This window comes from Falco peregrinus, chromosome 14, assembly GCF_023634155.1.
Source record: "Falco peregrinus isolate bFalPer1 chromosome 14, bFalPer1.pri, whole genome shotgun sequence".
Classification (NCBI taxonomy): Eukaryota; Metazoa; Chordata; class Aves; order Falconiformes; family Falconidae; genus Falco; species Falco peregrinus.
The window spans coordinates 18016802-18041152 of NC_073734.1; the positions used below are offsets into that span (position 1 = coordinate 18016802).

General features: G+C 44.9%; 1 protein-coding gene across 5 annotated transcripts in view; it reads right to left on the reverse strand.

The window, feature by feature from the left end:
- Positions 1-4517: 4517 nt before the first annotated feature.
- The window catches only part of ZNF423 (zinc finger protein 423), a 234663-nt gene continuing 214829 nt past the window's right edge, over positions 4518-24351 (reverse strand). For all 5 annotated transcript variants that reach the window (XM_055818868.1, XM_055818869.1, XM_055818871.1 and 2 more), the window contains one exon: positions 4518-5163. In XM_055818868.1, the coding sequence (XP_055674843.1) occupies positions 5134-5163 (30 nt within the window). In that variant the 3' untranslated portion in view covers positions 4518-5133. The remainder of the gene's footprint in view (positions 5164-24351) is intronic.

The window sequence follows — 24351 nt, forward strand, 5'->3', positions numbered from 1 at the left end:
GTTTCCTAAGAGGCAAAAATGGGGAGAAAAGGAAAAAGACGAAGCGACGAAGAGCAAGCCACGTGTCCGTCGGCCCCAAGGCTTGGGCCGGCGGAGCTTCAGTGGCCATGCGCCCCTCGAGCTCACACACGCTCGCCATGGCAGCTCGCAGGGCGGTCGTACCCTGGCCAGCCGCTGCCAGCGGGGCACTGTGTCCAGACGGCCGCCGCACACAGCTGGGGCTGGTCAGCTCTCTGAGGTGGCAGAGAGGCGATGGCAGCAGCCTCACTGCTCCAGGGTGTGGGCCAAAACCCAGAGACCGCTTACACCAGAGCAAAGGCCTTCCCTGCCCATACCAAGGACCGATTTACACGTCAGAAGCCAGACAAAACGCCAAACCCCAATCTACTCTTACACGTTGGCAGGAGAAAGTGAGCTGTGCACTGCAGACACGGGATGTGCAGGTTCACTGCAATGGAAATGGCTGCCGGGGGGTGGATTGTCCATTAACTCCTCTGGAGGGCAGGAAGGTTGTGGAGGGACGACCCCCTCAGCCCCCTTCCCCTTCTCGATTTCCCCCTTTCACATTCCCTTCCAGCTGCTGCTCGGTGGGGCGATCCTCCCCAGCCCACTCAGATGCTCCAGCACAAAATGATCAGTCATTCTCTCCCTCAAATGGCCCCCGAACTTCCCTTCTCCCCCTTTCTTCTGGAGGCAATGGGCCAAGCACTTGCTTTTTCCAAAACTGCCAAAAAGGCACCTGACAGAAGCTGGTGACCCCTTGCTGAAGGTGATAGATCAGACAAGTATCTACAGAAGCATGGAGTAAAACAAATGCGTAGAGCTGACTATGCAGATACTACATCATCTGTCAGGACTGGCTGCTACTTCTTGACTAGGTACCTCAGTGCTTTTTGGATGTGGGGGTGTGTGGTGAAGCTAAATGCAACGATCATTCAGTGCATAAGGGCTAACAGACTGGACTGCTAGAAATACAAGTCCTTTGTTAAGCCATTGTTGATACAAATTTATATTTCATTATTTGCCTAAACTTGAAGGCATTAAATTGTCTACACATAACTTCTTTACACATTTCAAACTCTTTTCATAGTTTCCAACACTGTACTGGCCTTAATGCCACTCAGATGGTAAGGTGACTTTTTGCTTAAAGCCAATCCTCCAGCCAGAATTTCGGCAATTCTGGTTTGCACTTACCTGCGAGTCATCCGTGTCACCCACACCCTGAGCAGCCCGTGTGAGCCCACGTCTGCAACACCACTGCGCAGGAGCTGCGAGTTCCAGACAGGCAGGGAAACACTACAGAAAGGCTTTCCGTCCCACTTTCAGTGTGTTGTAGCTGATGAAATACAGGTGCCTTTGGAGCCAACATTGCTGACTGTTTTCCAAATGCCTTCTGTAGCACTTCTTGGCCGCTAAGAAAAAGGGGGTGAAACCTCAGACATGTACCAGAAGCTGTGATATTATCTTTCTCCACCTGCAGTTAGGCTCTGTTTTCCCTAGGAGCTTTTAACGGATACAGGAACTATATACTACACTGCGAAGCACTCCCTGGTGTGACTGCAGCTCTGCCAGCAAAGCTGTGTTTTGTACCAGTGCAGGGCTGCTCTGCCCCGCTCCCAAGGGGGACGGGCGGCACAGAACAAACAGTTGCAGGAGAACCACGGGACAAAGGCCCCAGGTCTCGGCGCAGAGCTCTGCCACCCGGCGCCCTGGCTGGTGCAGCCCTGTCCGGGGAGACTCAGGCCCTGGAAAAAAGGGTCAGACGGCAGCGCTGCACGCTGGCACAGGCCAAGGAGCAACGCTGGGAGCTGCAGGTGTCCAGCGCATCGCAGCTGCAGCTGCATGGCAGGAGCACAAGAGCGGATGGCTCGCTCTCTGCTTCCTTGCAGTAGCTTTCACCCCCACCCCCACCCTGGACTTCTTTGGCCCCTAAGACAGCAGGTTATCAAGGCAGCACCATCCCTTGCCACAATGATTGCTCATATGCGCCCGGTTATATCAAAAATACCACAAAGCAGCACAGCATATTCATGGCCAGTGTCCCTGTGCTTCTGTACATATTGTCTTATGAAAGAAAATTTTAAAAAGCAGCATTTCTACATTAGTGTTCAAATATTACCCAAGTACTGTAGGATACTGAAGCACCTACAGAAGAGGACCACAGCTCAATTTTTTCCCAGCCCTGGGGGCACAGTCCAGCCCTTCTTTCCAGCCTGACTTGTGCTGCTCAGGAGGGAAGCTTATATACCAGAAGGGATGAAGAAGATGGGGCAGAACCACAGCCCTCACTCCCGTGCTCTGAGGTCCCCAGCCTTTTAAAGGCAGGGTGGAAAACCCAACCGTTCCTTACCGGCATCCCTGCCTGTGCTCTGGTCACAGTTCAAGGCAGATGCAACACACAACTTAGGCACCAGCCTGCCCGGCCCTGCCCGGCTGCACGTGGACCCCTGGCACCCTGGCTCCATGCCCGTGTTTCCGGTACAGGTGGGGAAAATTATGCGGCTCAGAATTGGATCCCCCAGATGGGAAGTTCCCCATCTCAGCACAGCGAATATACACCTAGTCTTAACTAGTCAGCTGGGAGATGCTGCAACAAAGGCATGTGCTTCAATACGGCACTACTAAAGCAGCTCTCAGAGTTGCATGGAAACATCAGTTCACTCTTGGGATTCCCAACACAGAACCTTTTCCTGAAGGTAGAAACCTGCATCTTCCTTTTCATTTCTGAAGGCCTGCCCGGAAGTGATCATGCATCATTCCAGACCCAGCGTTGGTCAAAGCAACTCCCTTTGCAGTATCTTCATTGTGAGAAGCTGCTGCCTTGCTTTTAGCACAGAGGAGATGGCACAAGAGCTGTTGCCAAAGTAGCTGCTGCACGTTCCCAGGTAGCTTTTCTTGCAAGGGCATGTCTGTGAGCCTGTACTGCAAGACGCTTCTCCATTTCCCATCTTAAAATGTTGTCTGTGAGTTAGCAGTATGCATACATTATGAATGAGAATAATGAATTGGTGATTTCATTAGCTAATTTTTCAGCCCATAAACATCTGTGCCATGGCTTATAAAGAAACAATCAGACAGAAAGCTTACACTTTCTGGAAATGGATCATTTTAGTACAATGATTTTGTTGCATAAGCAGTGACTTAAGAATTAACTGGATGAAAACAGAACTGTCCTCTGGAATCAAGAAAAGTCAGTTTTGTTACATTAGGGTTCATAAATTTATCAGAAATGAAAATTTTGAGCCTAAACTCTTTCAGACTGTCCATGGAATGCTATTTCAGCAGAGTAACTAGCAGAATAAAAAACGTATCTAGCATTTGCCCCAGATGGGATGCTAGTACTATCTTTTTTCTTTTTCCCCCAGACAGGTGAAACTTTTCTCGAGCTAGAACTTGCACCTGCTCTGGTGCTTCCTGCTTTAGGGATGACCCTACTTTGGTTATGCCCGCTTATGCCTTCCCTTACATGCAGTATGTCCCACTGTCTTAAAGGAGCTATGTGTGTGCAGCACAACAGCAGCAGCAGCAGTCAAAATGTTGAAAATACCGTCTGCAGCGTGTCAACAAGCTGTGCCCTTGCAGTTGTTAATAAACTCGCTATATGAACTAATTTGGGCATTGACTGCACATCCTTGAAAACATTTTTCCTACAAAATACCACTTACATGCTCGAAGCTCAGACACGGTACAATGACAACCAGTTGGGCTCTGGTTCAGTGCAGCGACGTTTGAAAGGCTCTAAAAGTGCATGTTCCTATGCCGTAGCCTTGCAAAGCCTTGTACATCGTGGGAATGGGTAACCACATCATTTCAGCTGTCACAACTGCTAAAGATCTTTCATGATGATGATGATTCATTCACGTAGGGGATGCCATGAGAACTGCATCTCACTAACTTTCCAAAGGGGTCCATGGTCATTAAAATGACTCTTTCTCTGAATGGAGATATACCTTACCTCATTACCATAGGAGATGTTTAAAAAGAAGAAAAAACCAAGCCTGCTAATTAGGTCTGTTAGGCTGCACGAGAGCAGTTTCAAGTGTCAGTAGTACAGCAGTTACATAGGACTACAGTACCTGGGGACCTAGAGGTCCACATGCTTGAAATACAGCCTCCAAGTCTCCAAGGCCTGATCCAATATTTGCGCATTTGTATACAATCCAGAAAGCTATTTTTTTGAAACACGCACAGAGATAGGGTCAAGGCAGCTACAGACCAGGTCCCCTCCGTTCTTGTTGACTTGAGTAAAAGTAAGAGTAAGAGTATTACAAGCTAGCAACGCCTTTTTGTGCTCAGATTTATAGTAGATGTTCTTACCTCACCTCAACCTACCGTGGGAGCCCAGGGGGTGCATCCAGAAGCAAACACACGGCCAGATGCAGGAACGTAGCTTTCGCTTTCTCCCAATTTTCCTTCTTCCTGGGGCACAGAACACTCGCTGCCATCGGGTGAGCGGTCACTTTGTGATTTACACACAGCAGCGGTGAGGCAGCATGCACTGACAGACAGACAACCTCTGATGCTAAGCTCATGTATTCCCTTTATTGAACTGTACTAGTTATTGCAATCAGATTAAGTCACATTTATAAAGCAGACCATCCAGTTGCACTGAAACCGATTATATTCATTACATAGTTTTAATCACTGTCCGGTGAACTGGCAAATCCAATCAAAGCATTAGTCTTTAATTAAAAAATTAAAAAGAAATATTCAGACAATAGCCAAGCAATCACATCACAATGCACAGTTACCTAAAATTGCAATTAAAAAGCAGTTAACAAAAAAGAAAAAAATCACACCTAATCTTTAACTATCAATATAATACAAGAAGCAACAAAGGGCAACAGCATCAAAGCAGATTTATCTAACACTATAAATTCAGTCAGAAGCAGAAGCTCTAAAGTACACTAGCTGAAGCAGGACAATAAAAAATACTGAGCATGGAATACTTTTAATCTCTTCCATTAATATTCATTTCCAGCTGCTTATAATAGCAGCGCCTCATGGCCAAATCATTAGAGTTTTACATCTGGGTTGCAAATGACACTTTGATTGGATGTAATGTTCAAATGGTCCTCCCCACTGTGCCACCGTCAAGTCTTCTGCAGAGAGGTGTCCTGTAGTGCCAGTGGCTCACTGTGCGTGCTGGCTCAATGTGTGGTTCTGGAAAGACGAAAAAAGGAGACATGCATGAGGGGCAGAATAATAGAAAGCATGCCCATACCCTCCCACTCAGTACCATTTATGCAGAGCGCGACATAAAAGCTTCTCAATTATTACAAAACAAAATGCAATAAAGAAAAAGTACTCCTAAGTAACAGCTGCCAATATGACACATTTGCTTTGTTCTGACAGATCTGTTAATGCTGGCATGAACTTAGAAAAAAAATGCTACAAGCCAAGTACAGCCATGAGGGTTTCTTCCCCTCCCCCCCCCCCTCCCCCCTTTCAATACATACAAAGAAAGTGTTAACACTTCATGGGCAAAAACTGCCTTTCGGAATTCCCTTAACTGTAACAATTAAAAAAAAATATATCTGAATTGCAGGGAGAACCCTTGCCATATTTTACTCTTTTATTCTCACTAGTACCGGGTGCAAGTACTGGCAGCAAGAGACACCAGATTGTGACACGCACTTCTCAGTCCAAGAAATACTTCGGCAATAACAGCTGAACCGCCAGTTCAGGCACCAGGGTAATATACCCAGCAGAAAAAAAGGCTGGACATGTAACCCAGGAGTTAAATCTCTTTAAAGAATAGACTTTGCACTGCACATTTCTTTCAGCAATTTAGGATCTTTTTTGCTCCCTTTTTTCCTTTTGGTAGATTTGTAATAGCCTCATGCCATCACAGTATCTCACATCAGAGTATGCTGACCTGTCTTGCCATTTTGTGCAGGAGCCAATAAATTGCGAAGCCAACCTTGAAGCGTATTTTTAGAGCAGTACCAATTCACCTACATTTTGTGTGCTAACTGAAACCCCAGTCCTATATATAAGCTCAGCTTTATTTGTATGATTATTCAACGATTTGAGCAACTGGAGATGTGCTTCATGGTGAGCTTTTCTTGAGCTGGGATCCCAGCATCCCCGAATATAAAAATTCATTTGCATTATTTCAAGCCTAGGCAATTTTACTAGTCTCCATCTGCCTAATAACAGAACTGGGTAAGCCCACCAGCTTGAAGAATAAGTTTTTAAACACACAATGAATTTTGAATCTAATTATTTATTTACAATGACAAAGCTTTAAAATAAAGTAAGATATTTTAACTTTTCATAAATCATCTGGTCCTTCTACACTATCCAGTTACATCTTGATCAGTAAAAGAACGACCCTCCGCTTTATGCAGAGGCGACATCCCCCCGATGGAAACCCTGTGCGGAAGGAGCGGTGACCCCGTTTGCGGGCAGGAGCATTTCTGGACTGTGCACTCCCAAAACGTGACCACCAGGTGTCACAAGTGCTGCTGAGTTCCTAAAAAATGGCAAAAGTTCTCTGCGGTATTGTGGGGGGCGGCCTGGAGGAAACTCGGCACAACAAGGGCCGGGATTTAAGGTGCCAGGAGGGTACAGAGGCGGCCGAAGCACCGTAGCTGCCGCGCACGCAGAAGGAGCCCTTGTGAGATTAAATACAAGCAACTGGTGAAATTGCAAAATAACTGTACCTTGTTTAGCGTAACACTAGCCCTCTGAGCATTGCCCCAGTCGGTGTGACGCTAAATATCTCAGAATCAAAAATACAGAAGGACTGTGCAAAGACCTGGAAAGCTTATCAGCGGATAAAGCATCATCCTCAAATAACGTTAAGTGAATTGACAGTCGAAACTTCTTTGCTTTTAGACAATTTAACATCACCAAACATAAAATCCAATGGCTTTTTACTTTGCTATACATGCAAATTTTGCTGGCCTGAAGAAGGAATGACCTTTGCAGTGCTGGATGTTATTCTCTAATCAAATAATGACTGTATGGAAAAGGAGGGATGGAGCCCTATAAACACAACAGTAGCACTGACAAGAAGCTTGTCCGCTAAACCAAACTGGGAAAGCATGAAAATGTGAAAGAATACACCGGCCTCTCCTCTGCATTTTAACAATGGCCATTTCTTGTGCACTTCGTTACAGTTCTATTTTTAGGTCATCCTGAACATCAATAAAAGAAGCGAAAGGTTCACCATCTTCAAATCGAAAGAAGGGTTATTCGTGGTAGACAAATCCATACTTATTTAGGCAGTGTCATTTAAAAGATAATGCACAATCAGCACTAGATGCATGACGCACAGTCTACAGTCAGGGAACATGATTTCAAACTTGCGTGGCTGCTGCATTGATTACACCAGGCAGGTCAATAAAGGAATGGTATGTGGCTCTAAATCTGATAATGAAGCTTTCATTGTGAGCCCTCCCTCCTCAAACACAGGTTAGTAATATATTCTGAACGCTCCTAATACAATGAATATACTGGGTTTGTGAGCAGAGTTCACGCAAAGAAAAAAATGCATTATACTCAAATCCTGCAGTCACTCAGAGCTGGGTCAAGTAGGAACTGAGAAACTAGCCACACCATGGGTCTAGCAGTTAAAAAACCCCAAACAAACCATAGATTTGTCATATGCAAATCTTGATTTTTATCTTAATATCTTGGGAATATACCATTTATTCCCTTAGCATGCATTACTGGCAATCAATATGCTGACTAGTCCCTGGACCAAGCAGTTAATAAATAGAGCCACATTTCATACAGGACGTCACAGATGTATCTGTAATGCCCACGGACACAAGAGCCTGCGTGCACCAAAGCCTCCCCCTGCCTTTCAGAGAGCAGATCCTGCATGCCCAAGTGCTGGTGAACACCAGACCTCCAGGTTCCTGCATGTGCAGGTACCGTATAACCACCACTGGTGTGTATTCTGAAGACCCACAAAAGCCTACCCGTACCCTCTGCGACCAGTATAGGTTTCTCACCTATTAAAATGCATTTCAGACCACACAAACATGCTTTCCAAAAAAAGTCTGGCAACCTGTCTCCTATTACTAGCAACTGTCATGTCTTACCTTCCTGCTCCCTCTCCCTCTGCCCCGTGCGTGTGCAGCTTATTGCAGTTGTGCTTTGAGGATGTCAAAAAGCGTCCTACACGTTCAGTGCTTTTGTTTCCTCTCACAGGTATGTTTTGCATGTTTGACCCATGCTTTATCGAATAACTTTATCAGGCACTTCTGGGTGTGCCCACAAACAAAATGCCCCACGCTGACCAGACTTGCAGAGCAATTGAAAAATCAGTCAGTCCTGGCATTGGGAATGCCCTGCGCCTTAGCAGAAACAGCGTTCCCCCTGGGCTGTTCCAGGTGCCAGAAAGAAATCATCGAGGCCAGAAGGCAGCAATCATTTGAAACCTGTGATACTACAGGAACGCTTCTAAGGAATGCTTCCTAAGCCTAAGAAAACGTCACCCACCTTTCCAGCAGGAGGGTGAGCTGGCAGGAAACAGCTCAGGTATGAATTTTCAAGTCTAGAAGTTATCGTTTAAAAAATTATCTGAATGGTGATTTCCAAAGGAAAACAGAGCAGCCACAAAAATGAAGCCTCTCCAGGCCTGCTTGTGTGTGCGTTTGCACATGCCTCCCTGCTCACAAAGCCATCCGTACACGTATGCATTTGGGGGCTGGCAGGAGGCAGGACATGGTTTGGAAGCTGAACAGTAAAAATGGTTCTTCACAGCTCCTGTTAGGCCCCCTGGTTTACACATGGCTCACAGCTGATACCCCACTGAATACATCATTCTGAGACATTATTGCAGCTGGAAAACTCTACAGCAGCACTAAGTCACCTGTCAAGATGAAGTAAGTCACAGCTTATTTATAGGACAAGGTTGGAAAATTTCTTCTTTTCTTATCTTAATAATCACGCAAACTGGATAGCAATCCCGTTAGCCACGTCAGTGGGAAAAATGCAACCACCCCGAGCCTCGGGGTTGTTGCAGTGTTTAAGTGGAAATTTTCTACTGGCTGCACAATCCCCAAAAGAACCGTTTGCAGAAGTGTCTGTGACCAAGGAACTGGGCGATGGGTTTTGCAGGAAGTAAAAAGATTTCAAAGAATGGCTGATTATTGTCCACGTAGATACTGATGGCTCTCCAGACCTTCCCTGGGGATAACCCCTGCCTGCCCTCCGGATGTGGATCAAGCCATTTGTGCAGGACATCTATAATGATTTTTTCTCTGTTTTTCTACATGCATTATTATGAAAACATGGGCATGACAATCTCCATTTTCAGAGCACTGTGTCGAGAAGGAAAGCATCAGGCTTGAAAGATGATCACTTAGAGCAGTTCAAAGAACTCTTACAAGCTATATAAAGATCGAGAGAAAAAACGCACACAAAAAAGCAGCACATGATGGAGCAAAGCTCCAAGCCAGGCAGTCAAGCTGGGAGTCTCCCACACTGCAATGACGTTCACTGCCAACAAGACACAGGTGTACTACACAGGAGCAGGTGAAAAAAATAAAACACAACTGCGAGGGGTGTGATAATGGTTTGGGGCCATAATACATCCAGTCTATAGTGCCATTGTGCATCTGCTACGTATTTAGCTATTTTGTACCAGCCATTTAGAGGTATACTGTCTATGTGCATGAGCATATACACCTAACAGATCGTATGTTATACAGAGTTTAAGAAACGGCACAACAGGGCTGGTGATGCCCACCACCATCAAGTGAAATTCATAAGCCTTCTGCAGTGTTACATAAAGACTGGGACCCCGACGGAAGGTTACAAACCCTCTCTCTCCCCTTCCAATTCCCATTAAAATGAACAGAAAACATTCCTCAAATCATTTCCATAGGAATTACGGAGATAATAGATTCACATGACAAACAGCCGACGAGAAACCTAACTGGCAATTAGCCGTGGGGTGGCCCGTGCGGGCGAACACGCTGCGTTTTTGGGCGAGGAAGCCCAGAGCACTGGCTGCTGGCACAGCTTGCGCCTCCCTGGCTGCCCCCGTGGCTCCGCGCCTGGGGCTGCCGTGGCACTGCAATCCCACCCAGCGCGAAAACGCCAGCCCTAGGCTGGGAACACCCACCCAGGGGTGCTGCATGAACACAGCTGCCTGATCTTGTGACACGGAAGGCAATTCCTATTAATCCTCATATTTTTCCCAACTTGCAGGGGGGGCCTCCAGACCCAGGCGAGGGCCCAGGTAGCTTCTCTCGCTGTCCCTCCCTGCCTCCCTGTCCAGGTTTCTGCCAGCCCTTCTCAGGCACCGTCCAGCTCCAAGCCCAGGGATCAGGGTCTCGGCTGGGGGCTCCTTGGGGCTGTGCCCCCTTCTCCCCATTCTCCTGCCTTTGCCCCTTACGGAGTGGGGCTGGGGGGGAACAAGAGAAGCGCTCCCTCCACGGACTGTCAACGCACACAGCTTGCCAGACAAAAGCTAAACCTCAGATTCAGGCGCTGACTTGGAGCAAAAGTTCAAACCTCACATTTGAACATATATATGAAAAAAGACAAAACAAACCCTCCAAATTGCTACAAAACAGAAGCTAGAGTGTCTAAATATTTACGAAATACCATCTGCAGCATTCTTTTTTCAAACAATGTTTTGCATCTTTTGAATTCAAACCGGTCCAAAAATCTCTCGACTGTTATTCCTCATTATATATCCATAAGCACACACACGTATGTGCACAAGTACTATTTCTCTCTAACAGCAATCTATAAAGATGAAAATCTTTATGCCTTGACTTTATAAAGGGATTACTTTAGGCAGAGGACACAAGACGACCCTTGCTTTAGCCATTGGAGATTATGCTCTCTACAGAAAGCTGTGAGCCTTAAATTGGTGCTGCTCTAATCCTAAACTGGAGAGGCATTCAAGGGATGCCATGACCCAGAAGAGCAAGAGGAAAAAAATCTAAATTAAAAAAACAACCAACAAAACCCACGCTGAAAGGGGGGGTGGGGGGAGGGAGAGAGAAAGGGAGAAAAGGAGAATGAGCTTGTTTTACGATAAACCTACTTATTTTTATTTTTAATTTCTGGTTGCTACTTTCCCTTTGATGTCAGACTAAAGAAAAATCACCTTTGCACCCCCTTGCAGTTTGTATGTGCTTATTTTTAGAACTGTTTGACAATTATCCAAGGGTCTAAGACTAACAGATGGCCTGTCTTAAAGCCTCATATGTTCACTAGTTTGCACTTCTGACAAACAGTAAATGTACTCAAGAGTGTGCCATAAACAGGGCTGAATGAATACTCAGAACACAATTTAGTTAATACACTTCATTAAAACTGATAGTGGTAACCAATGTTTCCCATAAAACCAGGTGTTAATTGCCCTTCCAGTTGTTTCAGGTAGCTTTTACCCAGTGACATTTATCTGTTTAGATCATGGTTTTTCAGGAAATACAGTATTACTTCTTTCCTTTCCCCTGGTATTTCACCCACTACATAAAATGCTTGTAACAAGTGAACTTCAAGTTATCATGGTACTCAATAAAAAAAAAATATGTCAGGCAAGACAGGTTCACATGTCCCTTCTTTATTTGAAGAATCCCTTGAAATGGAGGTAGAGGCAAACGAAAGGTGACACATCCTTTGTGAAAGGAATCGGCTGCCTGTGTTACTGCTTCCTTCATCTCTCAGCATCTGATAACTTGCCATGTGTCAGTCAGTCCCCGTATCAGCACACTTTGAGACGGCACTTCAACAAATGCAGTTAGGAAGCTGTCCTTTACAAGTTATTGAACCAAGAAAAAAAAATAAAAAATCACTTTGAGTGTCTAAGAAAATACACCTGGAGGTTTGGTGTCTGACGCTTGCACATACGTGATTACTCTGGGGCCAAACGCACCTTCCACTGGTACCGGGACGCAGAAACACTCGTCTGTGCCAGGAACGAGCTGGCCCTGGCACCCCCGGGGTTTCCACACCTGCTGGGGAGGTTGGGCAGCCCCCCTCAGTGCATGCTCACCAGGGGGACACCCCAAGGCACACCCAGAAACCTGCCAGGCTCCTCCAGTGACTTGGAACTTCATCCAGAGTCCGTCAGGAAGATTCAGAACTCGTAAAATATTTACGGGGGGGAAAAAAGCTGCTCCACACGTGACCGCCTAAATTCTCTCTGCTTGGATTTTACAGGTCTCTTTCTGTGGTTGGCATGTTTCTCTACTGACATGCAACTGCCCAGGCACTGGTCTGTAAAGCCCCGGCAGCCCCCGAGGCACCCCCTGCCCCGCTGCCTGCCTTTGTTCTGCACTCCGGGGGCTGCGTGCTCTGCTGCCACGCGGCAGCGTCCCAGCAACATACTTGCTCGGTTTTATCTCTATATTTACACCGCTTCTGTTTATTTTAATCTATTCTTGAATTTTGATAGGCATTTCTGTGTTATTCTAGGTTTGAAAAATTACTTTTTTATACAAAGACCTTCTTAGAGTTATTTTTCCCAGCACCAGCCTTTTCTCACACCAGCTAAGGATTTTTTAGGTGATTTATGAATTTAATTTCCCTTCTAATTCAGGTTGTTTAGTCCTAATCAGACTCTGACAACTCACCTAAGACGCTTTCCCCTTTCCACTTCAGACTAATAATTCTGTATCATCAGTCTTCTAGACCTGCCATATCTTCCTATTCTTCTCTAAAAACTCAAAATAAACCAAGGTGAGCCTATTACAAGTGAACTCCAAATGCCAGCCTCAGCCTGGCATAGTCTCTTCTATTTGATTAAATGCCTCACCAGAAAGTCTATACGCTTCTTCCAAGAACACTGGGTAAAATGCTGAAGCACAAAAGCAAACTGAAGCCTTTGGGAAAATCTCCTTACCATGGCACTTTGGAAATAAAACCCACAGGAGAATACATTATTAAGAGATAACCGGAGTCTTCTGTTAGAGAAACTAGCCGTAAACACACCATGATTCACTGAGGCACCCAATGAAACCAGGGAGCTAATAATACCTGTCCAGAGGGACTGCACGCTCCTGAGAATTTCACTCAGAAATGCAAATTTATGAGCGTCCTTGTGACTTGCAGTCTACAGTACGCCACGTACAAGATCAAAATAAGCTGAGAGAAGAACCTTACACCTCCTAAATGCAAAGGGAGAGGGACAAATGTAATTACCGTTGTCAGAAGTGCATAAAACCAGAATATTTTTAGAATTCCTCCACTCCTCCCTCAGCCCCACCATTTCTCCCTGACTGGATCCCAGAGCCATTGCTAATCCCGAGAGCAGGGAAGAGCTTGCAGGATCCCGGCACGCCACTCAGCCACCAACACCTGGTGCTCTAACCTCGGCTTGATCAGCCTGTGTTTTTCTGGCGAGCTGGTCCCACAGGCGCCCCGGTGCTCACGGCCCCCGCCACCCCCGCGCCCCACGGACGTGGTCACCCACCCGGCGTGCTGCAGCTTGCATGCCCTTTGCCCGAGTTCAGAGTAACCCTCCAAAGCCATCCTAGCGAATGCAAACACCTCACTTCCAGTCCGTTTTCAAATCTAAGCCACACACCGATCGGAGAAAGCATCTACTGCCCACAGGGACCCCCCTTTGCCTGTGCTACACCGAAATCTTCAATGCACGGCGCAGTGCTGACCTGTTTTTATCTACTTATTGGTCCTGCTCAGGGAAGCAATGATGTTTTGAAATAATTTCCAGGAGGAAAACCATTTTCCAGGAATCCTTAGATACTCCTCTCAAAAGCATAACTTGTTGATTTATTTGAAGCCTATCTGAAGCGTATCTCATTAACCCCTCCTTGATCCAAGTTAAATCACATTGCAGAAGCCAGTTAATTGTTCATTTACGTGAGGGCTGGCATCATCATTATGGGACCCTTTGTGACTCTTCTATAAACACTAAATGATTTCCTGATTAGGTCTTTATTATATGACCAGGACAGCATCCTCTCACACTCCTTTTCTTAAAAAATACTTAGAGCAAAAGGGAAACACTTTACACAGTACCTTCAGCAGTCACCCGACAAAATGCACAGACAAAAGCTTCAATAAGTGACCATTTCCATGGGGCTATAACCCAACAGAAGCCAGGAAATTCAAAGTTGAACCTAAAACTGGCTCCTTAACTTGCTCTGCTGTTCTTCGGTACGGCAAGGGTCACTGAACACCATCTGATTTTTTGTAGGTTTTTTCTTCTGCACCAGTTAGGTATTCCTCTTGGTAAGGTCCAGGTGCAAAACAGTTTAAGCCTTACCTGGGAATTTCAATGCAAACATTAACAGGGGCACATCTTGCACTCTTCACTTAGGCAACATCCTTCATGGAATGATGGGAGCGGCAGCTGAACCAGGTTCCTTGGACCAAACAAGCAAGTGTGGACAGCTGGACTGCATGCGAGCAGCACCCATCCACAGCCAGGCTACAGCGCATCACAGTCCTTCCATCAGTAATTCTTTTAAAATGCAGCAACTAAAGTATGATCCCCTCTAATGGAATACTGATCTGAGAAATTGTATTGCCTTGTGTTATGGATACATTTTTCTTAAAGGCAGATAAATATTCCTGGCACGTGGCACCCACATACTGCTCGGGCTGACAAAATGGCTGGCCAGTGACCTGTTGCCTTGGACTTAATGGCTGTTATTGCTGGTTTCTAATTTCAAAAGGGGCATAAAAATCCTCCAATGCAAGTCTTTCTGCTATAAAATAGCAAGGCCACAGTTACAGAAGTACTTTATATGCTTCCCCATTAGTGTACATGCCACCAGCAGAGCAGAAATCTGCAGACAGGATTGTGCTCAGCCCACTGCCCACTGCCTTGAGGAATTAACCCCAGAGGAGCTACCAGTGTGAAGGAGCCAAGCAGCGTTTGTTCCCATAAGTAAAAGAGGGGCCAAAATATCACCAATACGAGCCATCTCCTCCAAGACATCACAAGCCAAAATAGCGAGGCAACATTGCTGCGGGGTGTGTGTGCGCGAAACAACTGTTAAAAAATGGGATTTTCCAGCCAGTGCTACTCCATTACAACAGTGTCGCTGGTCTTGGGAAAATCTGCCTTCCGAACAGCGAGAGGCTACATTTTAAACAATTGTGATTTCATGCAAAGACTAAGAGCATGTGTCGGCCCCAAAGGAGGACGAATTTTTCAGAAGTAAGTATGTTCTACACCTCCTCTTTACTCCTTTTGGAGAGACAGTAATGTAATGCACTGATGACAGATACGCTATATGCAGTCAAACCTCAATGCCCATGGCAATTTATTCAGGTTTAACTGTGCAACAGAAACAAATGAGGAGGCTCGGTGGTCAGGCAGGAGCTCTCCCTCAGGGCTGGCACGGTGCGGGCGGTGCTTTGGCCATTTCTGCACGGTGCAAAGCCAAGGCAATTTGGTTCTGCGGACGTGCTCTGTGTGGAGGTGACCTCAGGGTGTCCATACCGCCTGCCCAGGACATGGCACAGAAGACACACAAGACACTCTGCAACGAATCAGCTCAAGCACGGCTGACTTGCTAAGCTCAGGACTGCTTGCTTCAAATCTGGGCTGGCTCATGCAGAGTTGGGGTGACGGAGCCTCACTGAACCCAAGCTGACCTTACACAAAGCCATGAGCTGTTTCTGCACTGATCCCATCAGCACGTAGGGTCTTACCTCTATCATCTGGATTTTTCCAGCAAAGCCCCATCACCTCACTAAGGATACACAGTTTAGTATCTTGTAAGTTATTCTTTTAACATGAAATGTGGAGAATGAAGAGAGCAATAACAATCCATCCATTAGCAGTTACTGCAGAAGCTGGGTCACTGCACATGCACCCCCAGCCCGTGCACCAAACACTTCCCATCCCATTTCTTTTTTTAACATAAGCAGAAACCACAGAACAGGTACAATCTGAAAACAAGTTGTATAGTTGTATTCTAAATTATTTTACCTTTCTTCCTTTCCCCTCTGGTCAAAGGGAGCTTTAAAACTACTCTCAAAACATGATGTCAAAGCAGAGTATTAATTAAGAAAACATCATCTGACTGAATATACTTCTCTGAAAGCAACCTCAGAAAGAGTGAGCGGCAAGGTTATTCCAGGGCTGTTTTCAGGTCCCTGAAAATAGGCTGGGCTGAAAATACTGACAACCTTCCTGATGAGCACGGAGGTGCAGGCAATGACAGCCCTATGCACAAGCGCAGGTGAAGGAAGGGAAGCTACCAGCAGATTTTTGAACTGTTCCTTCTCCTTTTGTTCTTATCAGGCCCCATTTTTTTTCCTGACTACTCATCACGCTTGCTCCATGTATCTGACCTCACAGAGCAATAACAGGTAAGGCAGTGAAGAATTAGCAAGAGTGTCTCTCGTGCTCTTTAAAGCCACCCTAGGAAAACTGGCCCTTGGGATCAGGCCACAGGGCAGGACCCCTGTCCTCAGCTTGCTCCAGCAGCCGGGGCTGACACCACTGCTCTGGCTGCCTTTCACTGACCGACGGCATAAACCCTAGGATTACACCCTAAATCTCTTACTCAGCAAATCAGAAGTATACCCACAGCCTTTAAAATTTCTTCATGAAACTATTTTTCAAATTCCTTCTAACGGTAAAAGTGATGGGGGCTCTGCCAGCACCACAGCAGTAGGCAACGGCAGTGCAGTATCACTCCAGGATTTCCTGTCTGGAATTTAGGCTTCACGTCTGAAATACAACACACACACCACATTTGTATGACTGAAGAAACACAAGACGCTTGCCACACATTTATTATCTTCCTGGGGAAATGATATAGAGGACAAAAGAGACTATATTTACTCCCTCCCCAGCTGCTTTTACAATCTAATAATTTATTTCTCCTGGACATAAATTTCAGATTTAAACGAAATCCCCGAAACCTAAAGATGCCACATGGTAGAGGCTAGGGCAGTATTTCTTTCTGTTTTGGAGGTGGAGTGCTTAATGCATTGCTCTGTTAACCAGTAGCCTTAAATTTCAGGGTGGGGGGAAGAGACAAGAAATTAGGACTGTGGCACACCCTAGATGCAGATACAGGCGACTGTGATTACTACCTTCATACACAGAGTTAAAAATATCTGGTTATTGAAAATTATTTTCTCATTCCATGGGGGTTTATCTGGGTTTAGGCTGAGATGTTTATTTTTTTCTGCAGCAGCCGTACTGGGGGATTCTTCTACAAGATTTTCCTTACACAGGAGCTATATATCATTCACATTTCTGAAAACTGAGGCCCTTTCCATCACGCAAGAAATCCTTGCAATTAGAAACAACCATATCATCTTTCAGAAAAATAAAACAGATAAAGTACATCTCCAAATTCTTCTAGTCAGCAGCTAAGATACCAGTGCTCTTAAGGCAAATGTAGAAATGCAAGGTATAAATTCACGTTAACTGTTACAAATATTTCCATCTGTTCACAGACTAACTAGTGACTGAAACTGATGAATCCACTGAAATGTAATTTTCAAGCTCACTAGCGTCTGTTCTCTTCTAGTAATAAAGTAAATGCTTTTCAATAACTGTGCTGCTTTTGAATGCCAATTTCTATTTAAGTAGGTTCAGGTTCTCTCTCTCTCTCTCAAAAAAAAAATTAAAATAGCAAATGCCTTTTCTTTCCAAAGGTCAAACTAAGCTTTTAAAGAACAAGCAACGTTTCAGCAAGGCAGAGAGGACAAAACTCCTATCAGATAAATGGGCTGTGTAATGATTGAGAACCACGGCTGCCTCAGGTTTCCTGAATGGGCTGTAGGATAGAATTTGGCACAAACAGTCTGATGTTGAAGCTTATATCTCTTTTACTGCAGACAAGAAATTCACCAAAATATATAAATAATGAATGTGGCTGGGCATCTCTGCTGGTACTACTGCTGGTTCTGCAAGATACAGGAGCAGAAACATACACTGCTCCATGTTTTTGTTATTAGTGAATCCTTGTTCTCCAACAATAAACACAGAATATTTTATCTGAAATGGCTTCTGCAGCACATACAGTATAAGTTTCAGCTCTCTAAAAAGTGCCAGCAAATTGCAGAAAGATAAGTTACAAAGACGTACCTAATTTGCTGTGATGAATTGTGTGCATGCTTCAGTGATCAAAACTGCAGCTGAGACCTATTATATTTAATGATCTAGACATTTCTTGTGAAAACACTCAGGCATATACCGTTATGTCTGGACAAGCATCCCCCTTTTGCTCTAGCAGCAAGCAAATGAAGAGACAGAACTTTTAAAAGGATGCTGTACACCACCTTCGATGAGCTCTTTAAAACAGAGGCTGATCAAGCTCCGCTGTTTTCCTTAAATAATGCTTACGCTCTGCCCTTTCCAGTGCAGTATCCCTCTTCCTTTGAAAAATGAAGTCAGTTCCTCTGCATGCTAGCGACACTTACAGGAAGAAAAGGAGCTAATCCTTTTTTTTTCTGTGCTCAGACCCCAAACTACCTTCCACAGCAGCCACTATAGCAGCAGCAGATCAAAGGGGCTGTATTAGGGATCTCTTCCCACCAGCAAAGAAAAATTGTGACAAGACTTTTTGGAGAGAAAACAAACCAAAACAAATTATTTGCCTGAATATTACACGAAGATTCTGTTTCTATTTTAAGGACTGCTTAGAAAGGCATGTGCTATCAAGCCTGGTAGGGCCAAGCGGTGGTATCAGGTCTGCTGTCCCTGAGGACACTGTCCCCGCACAGCCAGCCGTGCCAGTGGCCACACTCCCGGACTTACAGCTTATGGCCCCTTTGCTCTGTGGTTCTAGGCAGAGCAGCAGGAAAAGGGGCTTCCTACCGCCTTCCTATGGGAACAGCAATTTCACCCTGCGAACAGCTGAAGGACTTCCGAATAAAAGGTCAGAAGCTTCCAGGACTGGCTCCACCAAAATTTTCCTGCATGGATCTGGGTATATTGTTCAACCTTTGCCTTTGCAAATGTATAAAACAGGAAAAAAACAACCTCAGAAAAAGTGCTGGTAAACTTCAGTCATGCATGGTTATAGAAACCACAGAGATCTGCAGAGAGAAGCCACAAAGAATATTCCTGCTACCACACATTCAAAAGCTCATTTTCTTCCTCCCTGGTCAGTTTGAACCTTTCTGTCAGTCACTGTTCAACAAAACGCGTGTGTTTGACACCAGAAATAAGGATTTCAAAGTGCTATTTCATTCACCTGAGGAACTGCTAAATACTATCACAGTAGTAATTTGTGATAGTGTGGTAAAGAATGAAGAAAAGGTATTTGTTAATTGTTGACATAACAAAATTAATTTTCCGTCCCTAAACTTTTTCTCATCTCTCCTGTGAGCTCTGATGCAATGTTACTGACTGGCACTGCTGAAATGCCAACTTGCATTTCTCATCCTTAATTTCTCTCTAAATGTCATTAGTAATTGTTATTGCCAGACCAGAGAGTGCAATCTGGTCTTTCCGAAAGAAAATCCATTTCTCATTTCTTCTCCTGTGCTTCCTCCTTTTGGTCAAGGATGGATGTTAAACACAGCCCGTGCGCTCTGCTTCCAAGAAGATAGGAATACATTAATGTATCTGGAAGTAAAACATTCCTGCTTTATTTATTTACGTACAGTATGCCTGGATCTTTATGAATAACAAGATCATATATTCAGAAGGATCTTTAAAGCACATCTTCCGAAAACAGTTACCAGTCCTGATTGAATAAAGCTAACTAGTAGGGGAAAGAAACATGCTTTCATCTGTGCAGAGACTCCTCTCTGGATGCTTCCATAAATTACTCTTTTTGGTGGGCAACAATGTTGCCAAATTTAAAAGCATATTACATGCTTTTTCTCTGTTTTTGTCACATAGAAAAAAAACCTCTTCAGTGAGATGTGTAAACTGGTCCAGCTTTGGTTTGGATTAATGTATTGCCCTCATTTACCCACGCAAGTAAAAAGGGTTTCCACCACCAAGAGGGGAGGTGAGCTTAGACATCTGCGTGCAAACAAAAACCTGCAAGTATAAAAAGCTGGCTGCTTGCGTATCACTACATACTGTGCCAGCACTTTGTATAGTTATGTGCGGCTCCTACAAAATTTGGTCTCCAGTACTTAGAGGAGAGTAGTACCTTGGCACTTGGAGGCAAATTTAGGAGGCACTCTTGTGTCATGTCAGACCTTTACCTGGATTCCCCACAATCAGCACATCTTACATTTGCGTGCCTGCATTACGTTTTGTAATGTATATGAAGTAATTAGTTCAAAGCTAGGCTGCATTTCCATATCCATTAACTAAAGGCATCTTATCTCAGAATAAATAGACATTTGGACATTTCCAGCCAGGAATTGTGCTTTCAATAAACACAATTGATGCATATACATTGTCTCTTGGCAGCTTACACTCCTGCCCATCTGTTGGGATGGCATGGTGCCTACGCAAAAGTTGGTTGGACCCTTGCCCTAGGGCATAGATGACAGGCAACGACGGGTTTAGCTGGGCAGCCTGAGCACCGGATCCAAGTGCCATCTCTGCTGTAGGAAGCCCCTTCTGTGTGCCAGCGCTGCCACATTGGAACGACATGCCTCCTTACACTTGATCACACATGTTGACACTTGGGTGCGCTTAAGTGCATTAATGACTGAAACGATGCCTTTCACCTGGCTCCCTTCTTTTTTTTTTTCCCCCTGCTCTGCATCGCTGCTGGGTTTTCTGCACATGTTAATGTGAAGTTACATTCACTTTGTTAGCCAGGGCCAGCCACAGAATAGTGCTAATGGTGTAAAAAGTGAAGGAGGGTCTTTTGTTATGGGACACGCTACTCCAGTGCCAGACATTTCCAAGCTTTATCTCAGGTGAAACTTTGCAGACGCGAGAGATCTTTCTGCACCTCACTAAAGAGACCTCAGGGATGATAAAGATGCAGCAACGTATTGATCAGAGGCATCTTTCCAAATGAAACTGCTACACCTCGTCACTACATCAAACACAGGGCAAGGCAGATTTCTGCACCATCCTTTGTTTCCACAGAAGTGGCCACACAAAGAGGCCACGCGCTCTGGATTAGGTGGCTGCTCCAACAGCACCCCCAGCCTCAGATGCAGGAAACACCACCCCATTTTGTGCTAGGGAAGAAGGTGCTGACAAATCACACAGAGGTGCACAAGCATGAGCAGCCCCTTCTTACATACAGCATTAACCTCCGCGCATGTCAGGGCCAGGAAACCTCCAGCATCACCCGCACAGAACCTCAACCGCAGCCGCTGCACAGCCCAGGTCAGCCCTGCAGAGGCTGCCCTGGCTTTCTTAGCTTTTGTCCTTATGAGAGCCTGTTCCTAACCCCAAATTGTTAAACAGCCATATTATTCCTCCTCCCAACAAATTAAACATACATATTGAAAACTGGAGACCTAACAGGTAAAAACTCTTCCCCGCTGTGACAATAGATCAGAGGTAAAACTTGTGGTTTTGCAGTCCATAAAGCGTGTTCAGGCAGACAGACTCAACATGATGGGTATGTGCCTACAGCACTTTTAATTTTTAATTATTGTTAGTTATAATTATCTGACTGCGTCTGAATGAAACCCAGCAATATGGCTGGAATAGATTTTGGTATTCTTGTAATTTATTAGCTTTGTAACTACTAATAATTAAAATTTAACAATACTCCAAGCACCACAGCAACATTTTTTTAAGAAATGGTAGCCAAATCTGCTAAGATAACCGACTGGGTCATTTTTAGGATTTTAAAGGAGGACTAACACTAAAAAAAAAAAAAAAAAGAGCCTATCAACAACTGAAACGCAAAGATATAAATTCTGTTTAAAAGAAAAAATGGCTTTTACTTGCAGAAAATTAATTCTACACATGATTTTGTGGGTGCTTCATATGAAAGAAAGAGCTCTTGGAAAAACCTTGTGGTTTGTTTCCAGCACAAAGCTCCTGGTGTTTAACATCTAAGTCACAAGTAAGTTCTGAAATACAGCAAAAGTTACGTTACATGAAAGCACTGCCTTGAGATAAGAGCCACATTTCAGGTCCCATTTGTCCTGCCATCCACACACTCCCCCAGGGAAAAATATTTTCTGCAACTTCGTCAAAATACCACAGATTTGCTTTTCTCTCACTGATTGTGTGGACACCACAGCCCAGAAGCACTGAGATATTTCAGTGTTGCAAGTGCATAGGGCTGTTTGGAAGAAAAATTTTACTTCTAGTTAGGTAAGCTTTCTTGTACCCCCAGGAAGCAGGTAAAGCCCATTTTTCAAGTAGAAGCTGGTGACAATAACCCCTAAAAGATTTTCAATAGCTGGGTACAGACCCAACATTGCTTACGTCTATATTCAGCGCTCTGACCATTGGTGGTGAACTGAGCCCTTAGATGCAGCCCAGTAGACTTGCCTGGGTACAGGCGGGTCACGTAAAACCCAAGAGGCTCTCGTTCTCCCCATGTGCTTCAGGGGACACTGTTGTACCCCGATGGCCCCAAGGACCACTGGCGTGAGCAGGCTGGAGATGTTGCTCCTCATTGCGCCGCTCCCAGGGCACAGAGCAGCATCGTAACATCCCCCATCAGGCCCCATCAGACCATGTGGTGCCCTGCTGCGGTGCCCCCCTCGCCCGGGCAGGATGCAGCCCTCTACAGGAGACATATCTAACATCGAGCTGACATTAAAAGCAGACTTAAAGGAAAACCTGCTTAGGGCTTGATCTGCTGTAATCAGCGGAAAGAATCCCAAGGACTTTGATGTGGACCAAATCAAGCCCCTGGAGGACGTTCATGGCAAATCATTATTAATATAATGAGTGCAATTTCTCTGCAGCAGCTCATGCCTGTTTATGGATATATGAAAATTGCCAGCTTTTCACATAAAATAAAATGAGGGGGGAGACAGACCACAGTGTTAGCCAATGAGCCGTAGTAGCCACTCTCCTTTTGATATATGTCTGTTTAAAGAAACTGGGTGCTTAAAATGACAGCAAATTCCTCTGGTGAAGCTCTCTTATTTTAGTGGTTTGACATATCTCCAAATCTGAACAGAAAAGAAAGCCCTTTATTCATAGCAGGCAATAAAACACCTGAACACCTGTGCTAGGAAAGACCTGGCAGGTACCCTGCTCCCTCGGTACCTCGATTATTTGCGCATTGTTTATTATATCCCTTGCCTTAGTTTTCATCAATTGTAATCATTTAGGAGGAAACGGTATGATTAACAGTACACAAGCAAACAGCAGGAATTAATCCTTTAAATACAAATATTTCATTGGTTATATGATGGCTCCTTGGAAAAAGCAGTGTGGCAAAAGCATACATATGAAAACCCTCCTTAACTTTCCTCTGAAAATCACTGCTCAGTCACAATTTGCTTAATGTAATTCTCGCTAATTCTCGATGCAAGCAATTGAGGAGGTATCTTTCCCTGCTGTGAATCACACCACAAATATAACTCTCAGCACCCATAATTTCTGACCCATCTTTGGTGTTGGAGAGCTCCCTGCTATATTTTAAATAGTAAAGACCAAAATTTCAGGTGTCACAGAACTAGCTCATCTCCCACGTCTCGGTGCCCTGCGTGCCGCTCTGACTCCAGCTGCCTGGGTGAAGCGGGCGTGCCAGCGGTGGCCGGCGGCTCCTGACATGGGTCCCAGAGCTGGCACTCTGTTTGAAAGGGCTCCTTCTGCCCTGCATGTGAGGAACCCCCCAAACCTCCACCTCTACGTTTGTTTCAGTGAGCAAGGTTTAGTAGGGGGGAAAGAAACGCTATAGCCTCTGTGTTCTACACGTTAGCTATAAATTTACTTTTTTCCAGGAGATTTTCATCATATTCAGAGCTGTCAATCTTACAAATTGAGGATGTGAAAAACACGGAGCTGCCAGCCCTTCCTCTTCTGCCCTAAGGGTATGTGGGGTTATCACACATACCGTTTCCTTTGTGTCTCATACTTAGCCTTAGCATGTTTTCCTTCCTTATTTCCATGAGATAATGGAAGCAGTTAAATAACATTCTGTTTTCTTATGGCAATATCATCAAGGTAACCTCACTGACTCATTGCTCCAGATTCACACCAGAAATTCCACTGTTTATAGAATGACTTCAGTTCCTCGGAGCTTTCTTAAGCTTTGGGTTTACGGCTCCATCAGATGGTGTAAACTTCAAAACATAAACCTATATTAAAATACAGCTGCTAGTTCAGAAGCGCAAAGAGGGTTTGATTGCTTCCAGCGTTACACTGCCGAAGCAGTATTTGCACTAACCACTAAAAGTACATTTACAGTGGCCACGTTTCTCATCACGTGGCACACACGTGCCCTTCTGCACTTACCTGGTGTTTACCCTAAGTGTTTAAAGAAACGTTCACAAATCAGCAGGGCTAATTCAAGCCACTGCATGACATCTCTAGAAGTTACCTTTTCCCTGTGCTGCCTGTCATTTTCCCCTCCCTCCTTTTCTGTA